The sequence below is a fragment of the Chenopodium album genome, chromosome 24, assembly GCF_948465745.1.
Source record: "Chenopodium album chromosome 24, dcCheAlbu1.1, whole genome shotgun sequence".
Taxonomy (NCBI): Eukaryota; Viridiplantae; Streptophyta; class Magnoliopsida; order Caryophyllales; family Amaranthaceae; genus Chenopodium; species Chenopodium album.
Window position 1 is genome coordinate 34,424,949 of NC_137857.1, and position 7,673 is coordinate 34,432,621.

A 7,673-nucleotide genomic window follows, 5' to 3' on the forward strand; every position below is an offset into this window, starting at 1 on the left:
TATAATAATGAGATCAAGAAAATTATGAATGATGGTATTTTTGTCAAACAATGGTGAGTATGAAGTTATTACAATATGACAATTATTTTGAATTCAAAGGAATACTTTTTTCATTCTATCCAACTTATCAAAAAACAATACCACTAATTTATTGACATAATAATTTCTAAGAAAACTTTTGTAATCACAAACTATTCTTGCCAACATATACTAAACAATTTTGGCTACAAAATCTTAGCTAGGTTTCAAAGAAATGAAACACAAATTTGCAATATTATCCTTAATTTAGAAAAGCACACAAAATACAAAAAGTCAGTTTTAAAAAAAGGTGAAAAAAGTCCTACATTAATCTTAGACAAGAAATTGAAGAACATAACATACATTTGATCAAGATTGAAGGGGAGATAATCAGCCTAATTAATTTATCAAAACACTCTTATGCAACAAGGTTTTTTTTTCTAAAAGTCTCAAGTTAACTTGGCTTTAATTTTGCCATAATCACTTGCAACAAAAACAGTCAATTTAATTTAAAGGAGGACGAGGGGAAATGCTTATGATCATCCATGGATATTTTCAAGTCCATATACCTTTGTTTTACTGACTATTTTTGGTGAAGTCAATACCCGAACCCAATTCCCTTGCAATGGTAGCTAGCCATTGATGATATTGGTTCCTTTGAATCGAGATATTTCGATCGTTTGAATTCCTTTCTATTATGAATTACATGCATGAATTTACCATTCCAAGGATCAACAAAAGGTGCGTTCTTGACTTCCTCCATTCATCATTGTACTGTAAAATCACAAAAGTTGTAAACACACACTCCCCTTCTTTACTTAAATTTGTGTTCCAGTCCTCTACTAATAAAGATTACTGCAAAAACATAAACCAATTTAAACGAGGGTAAGTCGCAATCATTTAAAATAATTAGTCGACAATCTTACAAATCTTTATTACTAGCTTGTCGAAAAGAAATTAATGATGCAATAATGGTTTGATATGGTACACTATTATTATAACACGTATATATAGTTAATGACAATACAGAATCATAAATTTTGTTTTGATAATAAGTCAATAATAGGTCACATTCAATTTTGACGGTCAAACCTAGCTAACTCATTTTGACTTCAATAGCATATTTTAAAAGAAAATAATCTCAACTCTCAAGGTATTATATTTACGTAAATGTAAATATTCAAAAAACAAAATCATTATGCCCTAAAAAGACTATAATAACCGCGAATTTGATAATTGAATTGGCTTACCATCAACAAAAGCATGCCAATCGAGTTGTTCGATCAAGGGTTCTCACAAGAAACAGCAGCCTTTATCCTTTCCACAGTGCACTTAATCAAACTATTAACAGTAGCAACAGAACCCAAGGAGAGCTTGGCTGTGGGAACCGAATCAACTAGGATTTGGAATGCAACGGTTAGCAACGAACCCCCTGAGCCAACCTCCAAGGGACCGCCTCCATGTGCTCCTACTGGACCATCAGGAAGTATGGCAAAGCCTGATGGCAAGAGTGCAACATAGTCTGGATCACCACCGTTTAAGACCACATTCATTGCGACGATATCAACTGGTGCATAGATCACATATGAGCCTGTTGGGTCTGTGCTGCTCTCTTGGAGTATTAGCATGTTGCTCTGGCTTGAATTTGCACTCTACATTTCACACCCCCAAATTAATATTAATGTCACAAACCAATTGATTTATAATTAATTGTTTCATAATATTTGGTACATATGACTTAGCATATTAAATGACAATATTGATTTACATACTAGTATACTTACATTCACTCTTAATAGCGAAACACAGTTCCCTGGATCACGACCGTTGGCTATGTGAGCCATCTCTTGGACTAGTCCTCCATTTGAGAGGATATCCCACTGTTAAAGTAGACATTAAAAGATTAAATTTAGCTAATTATTATTCAATAATAAAACTTGTTACAAAAATTACTAGTTTTTATGTTAAAGTTAAGCAAAGAATCAATTATATTGTGTGATTTGTGATCTGAGAAAAATTAGTGTCTTAACTGAAACCCTAGCAATGTACATACTACATATATGTTTATGTAAATAATTTTCGGTTTGATAATGCAAAACATTTATGTTCTTGTTGTGCTTATAAATAATGTACAAAGCATATACTACTATTTGATGTTTAATTGTAACAATGTTACATTAATATCTAGGGTGGTTGTTTTAATGTGAAGGTACATACCTCACTCCTAGAGTTCTCATCACGCAGGAAATCGAAGACTCGTTTAGGAGAAACAGGCATCCAGAAAGAAGTAGCAGCACTTAGAACAATGCCTGGGGGTCTACCAGGGTCATCCATGCTCTTTCGAGTCATCACTCGAACATCATCAGCACCACTCCCTGACAATGTTGTCCATGTGTGGGCTGTAGAAGCTCCAACTCCGGCACAGAAGCTCATTACCATCCTCTCGGCTAGCTTCAGCATACTTTTCCTTCCTTCCGGACTTGTAATAACTACCAAAAAATTGAATAAAGTGAAGGTCAATTAAGGTTGAATGTCTGTAAATATAAATTTCAGATATCATAAGAGAAAATGATCAAATTACTACTCCTCTAATTATTATGTGCAACATTGGGTATTATTTGTGAAATATAAAAAAAATAAAAATAAAATAAAAAAGGGTCCAAAGATACACATAATAATTAACAAAGGTAGTATTTTATCCCACTTTTTGTTATATTAAGAAAATGCTCTAATTATTCAGTCCATTTTAAAGATGATCCAAAATAAGTGAGCATATAAGTGATACATAACAAGTGAGACAAAGGATTATGTTTCCAAAGTATTGCAAAGTAAGTTTATTACCACCACCCTCTCCTGCAGGCATGTTGCTAGCCATAACACTAGCAAGCCTTTCACATTGCCTATCCAATGCTGATACCCAACGTTTAGCTCCGAAAGCAAGCCCTGAATTTACGAGTGCCCTATATATGTTGTGCACAGCTCGATCATCTACTTCAACATGTTCAACCCACATCACCTTAAGAAATCACATTCAAATCAAAATAAGTAACAAGTTGCTAACAAAATACGAGTAATTGATTAAACTAGAAAAAAAAATAATCTTAATAACAGTATATAGGGTTTTTGTTCATTCATTACATACCTTAGAGTAACCATTGGGCAACTCTTGTATTAGGCAACCGGATGGCCTTCTACGGCACCTTGGAATTGGGCTGGGGCGTAAACCATCCAACGAAACATCAACCACTGCCCAAGTACTGTCACCATGTTGCTTACAATACCTCACAAAGTAGTTCTCGCGAGTTGGAACAAGAGGTGAAGGGACTTGAAATTCAGCTGTCATCTGTGATTAATCACAAACAATTGATGAATTATGTATGCCATGATTAAAATTGCTAGTAAATATACAACAAAACTTACTCGAAAAAAGGTTAATATATAATTGCTTACCACTTGCAAAGCGCCATTGTAATTTCCAGCAACTCCAGTTGATAAAACTTCTAAGGTCATAGCTCTTGAAACAATCCCAGAGAATACACAAGACCATTGATTCTAATCACACACAAAAAAAAAAAAAAAAAAAAAAAACTCGATTAGTCCACTTCATGAAAAAAGACTAATGTAAATCAATTTTTAGATGTTTACAATAAAAATAATCTTACCACATCCATGAGGATTTCAACCAAATTCATGTGGTTCATGATAACAACAGCGGAGTCTCTTGAGGCCTCCGATTTCAAGCCTAAAGGCATAGGTCCAATCCCACGAGGGAAAGTCCGGAAATACTCCTCTTCATTAAGGATTTCAGTTGAGTTATCACCACTAGGAATCCACAGGGGGTCACCTGCTTGAGCCATCCTTATAAGTTCTTCCATTGCCGCAACAGCCAGCTCAATGATCATGGGTTTATCTGCCTCGGTAGGTGGTGCTACTGATCTTATGAGGTCTCCAGCTGAGCCGTAAATGTCCCCTACCATGCCTGATGGCGGACCATAACTTCCAACTCCGAGATCAAGAGAGGAGCGCGATGGTTGTAGCCCTTGATTTTGAAGATTATGAGGGTAAGTCACTAAGGGCTTTCCTACATATTTAGCTGCTATGCCTGATATCCTATCAATCTGTAACAATTCGTCGAATAACAAGTATAAGTACACTATTGAATTAAGATGTACTCCCTTCATCCTTTTATTATAGTCCTATTTCTAACATTTATTATTCACATAATAAAGAGAAATGGGACTTTAATTAAAGGACGGAGGGAGTATCAATAATTGTACACCATAAAGTTCATAACTTAGTAAAAGAAGCATACTATAGCCAAAAACATTTGTTTTACTAGCTAAATGAATGCAAATACATGTGATCAAGGGAATAATACCTCTTCCCTAAGTCGAGCATTCTCAATCCTGAGTTGTTGCTCGTCAAATGACATCTCACCAATCGCGGCTGGTCCTCCACAGTTAGGACAAGTAGCATTGCTTAGGGCTTCCTTGAACCTTATGTTGTCAGCTCGAAGTTTTTCATTCTCATTTCGAAGTTGCTGGTTCTCGGATCGTTCATGTTGGGCCTACAACCATGAAAATTAATGGAGGAAATTTAATTAATTTGGTTAGGAAAAACCATATAAGAGAATAGTATTAATATAAAGGAATTACGCTTCCTATCATGACAAATTATTATATACTTGTATTAATTAATTTGATTAAGAGATTATTAAATTGTGTAGCACCTAGGAAGCAAGGTTGTGGAGTGCATTACATAAATACTTCATTAAAGCAGACAAATGTTAATAAAAATTGACATACAACAATGAAATTAAGAAGTTCGCGATCAATTAATGGCTCTATTATATATTGTCCCTTTCGCGATAGCATTATCATTAACCAAAAGCATATAAAGCATTACTATATAAAAACTTTGCTATATGAGTATGGAATAACAATGACTAACAAATTAACTGACAATTACTTTCACAAGTGGAGATTTACCTCAATAGTCACTACATAAGTTGTTAACTAGCTAATCCTTGGAATTATAATTAAAATGAGCATGTAAAATCTCACAAAAAGGCAAAATTATGCTATATGAATTATGAAACAATCTATTACATATTTTCATGTCACAATTTAGGGTAGTATCAAGGATTCAATCCAAGTACTTAGAGATTAGGCAATTGTTAATTGACTATTAACAAAATTAATCATGGTATTAGTTTATCATTTCGTGAATTGAGTTGTAAACTATATATAAGGCTAAAATTGTGGGACGAAGGGAGTAATATGTATGATTATACGGTTATACCTTCATTTGAGTACGCTTATTTTGAAACCAAAATTTGACTTGTAAAGGCTCCAATGATAATCTACGGCTTAACTCCTTCCTTTGCTTATCATCCGGATGAGGGCATTCCTTAAAAAAACTTCAATTTCGTACCAAAAAAACAAATTAATTAGTATGTTACCAAAAAAAAATTAACAAAATAATAAACCATTCAATTAAATTAAATAAAAAATAAATAAAAAAAATTACTTTTCCATCTCTTGAATCTGGTGTTGAGTATGACGGTGGTAACGCTTCTTCTTCGGCCGTTGATTCGGATCCTGATCATCACCCGAAAGCCCCTCCAGATTCTCGGTAGCGGATCTACTGCTTTCGAATTCGTCGTCTCTCATCTTCCCTAACTCGCTATCCGGAGTTTTATGCCCAGACATGTCTAGCAACTGGTGGTGTGTCTCAAACATATTTGGCTGAAACATTTTTTTATTTTTTTTATTTTTCCCTAAATAATAATAATTTTCCTTCACCCTTGAATTATTTTTTCGTCTTCTAAATTTCCTCCCTTTTGTTTTTGCTGATAGTCTAACTTCTTACAACATCTACACATATATAAACAAAAACACCCAAAAAAAATACAATTAAAAATCATGAAATGTGATAATTTTCTAGTTTTAGTAAAAAATGATTTCTTATAGATGAGGGAAAGTTGATGTACAAAACTAACTCACTATGGAAAATTATATAAACCAAACTTTAGGAAATAACAATAATTATTATAATTATTTTAATAAAAAAAATTAAAATTAAGACAACAAAAAGATAAATTAGAACAAATAATTACCTGATAATAATCCAGATCCTTCTTCACTTCATCCATTTTCCGATCTACAAAACCCAAATATGAATTAAACAAAATTAAAATTAAAATTAAAAAAAAAAAAGTAACCAAATTATATATTTATAGTACACTAAACCAAAAAAAACCCTAGAAAAATTTGTCTTTTAGTGTAAAAAATAATTAAGAAAAATTCTCTCTCATCTGTAAATTTTCTGAGAGGTGACTTAAGGTCTCTACTAGATTGACTCGTGGGGGTGGTTTCTGGTTTTGTAAGTCAATTACCCTTTGACTATTGTCTTAAGAAGAGAGAGAAAATATTTATAGACATTATTATATACCTCTAATTATAATATTTGTTTTATTTTACCTTTATTTAAGCGACATTCTAGACGTAAATTAATTTTTTTATAAGGTAACAATAATAATAATTATAAAAAAAAAAAAAAAAAAAAAGTGAAATGTATTTAGAGAAATGAGGGTTGACAGTGTGAAAAGGTGGCTTTGACATATACTACTAATTCCAAATTAGCTCACCTTTTTTTTTTATTTATTAAAATAATAATTAATAAATAAATTTAATATTTTGACACAGATTATAACGCCAACGAAGATCACGCCTTTTCAACTCCTCTTGAAAAAATAAGAACATAACGGAAAATATGGTTCACATTAAGGTTTTGAACGTCAAACATGGATCATCATCATTAATAACAAAAAACTAAAATGAAATTTCTTTACAAAATTCAATCTTTCTTTTAAATAATAAAAATAAAAAAATAATAATAATTTCTAACCATCTAGGGCATTTTAATGTTGTAAGAAAAATTTGGTTTCGGATACATGCGCGCATACATACATACACATACACAGAGGGAGTTAACACTTTGACGGACACACATACCAGACCGACGGACGGACAAATAACAAAGAGGGGAGAATGAGAAACTTACGGAGTCGAGTTGGATCTGGATTCGGAGATTGGTGAGGAAGAAGTTGAATGTTGTTATGAGTTGTTTTAGAGAGAGAAGGGAGAAGAGTGAGGTTTTAGAGAGAGAAAGAGGAGAGAAGGGTAGGGAACAGGTGGAGAAGGGAAGTGGCAGAAAGAGGAGTAATTGCAAAGAAGAGAAGAGAGCGTATGATCGAGGAGAGAGAAATGAAGGGGAGGTTGTAAACTGCATTTATGGTGGTGGGGTGAGAGGGTAAGGTGCTCTTATTGCTCTTCCTTTGGAGAGAGATTGTTAGAAAGAGAAAGAAATATCCCTTCCACCTCTCTCTCTTCTTTTAAAATAAAATATAAACTCCGTTTTTAAACGTTCTTCCTGTTGTAACGACTATTGTATTATTTTATATAGATATATGATACACCTTCTGTCCCTAAATGTTACGAGTATTATTCTTATACTGTCTTTTCTCATGTGAGATAATCGCCATTGACGGTAAAAACAAAATGTAAGAGTAATATGGAGTACAAGAATTTTAAGAGACGGAGGGAGTGTTCGATGAATGATTTTTGGGTGTAACAATTTTCTAGTTATTGTAT

General features: G+C 33.1%; 1 protein-coding gene across 1 annotated transcript; it reads right to left on the reverse strand.

Moving 5' to 3' along the window:
- Window positions 1-214: 214 nt before the first annotated feature.
- Window positions 215-7,283, reverse strand: LOC145610297 (homeobox-leucine zipper protein PROTODERMAL FACTOR 2-like). Its single transcript, XM_081665619.1, has 13 exons — window positions 7,084-7,283; window positions 6,137-6,180; window positions 5,548-5,894; window positions 5,320-5,437; window positions 4,397-4,585; window positions 3,681-4,136; window positions 3,469-3,570; window positions 3,161-3,361; window positions 2,860-3,034; window positions 2,236-2,507; window positions 1,803-1,898; window positions 1,269-1,670; window positions 215-873 (listed from the first exon to the last, which is right to left on the reverse strand). The coding sequence occupies exons 3-12, from the start codon at window positions 5,772-5,774 to the stop codon at window positions 1,302-1,304; spliced, it is 2,205 nt and encodes a 734-aa protein (XP_081521745.1). The 5' UTR covers window positions 5,775-5,894; window positions 6,137-6,180; window positions 7,084-7,283; the 3' UTR covers window positions 215-873; window positions 1,269-1,301.
- Between the last annotated feature and the right edge of the window lie 390 nt (window positions 7,284-7,673).

Excerpts from the sequence above, each read along its gene's own strand:
- LOC145610297 (XM_081665619.1), bottom strand. The coding sequence starts at position 5,774 with ATGTTTCAGCCAAATATGTTTGAGACACACCACCAGTTGCTAGACATG. Across the intron at positions 5,438-5,547 it reads CAGATTCAAGAGATGGAAAA|TTTTTTTAAGGAATGCCCTC; the intron begins GTAATTTTTTTT and ends ACGAAATTGAAG. Across the intron at positions 4,137-4,396 it reads ATGCTCGACTTAGGGAAGAG|ATTGATAGGATATCAGGCAT; the intron begins GTATTATTCCCT and ends GAATTGTTACAG.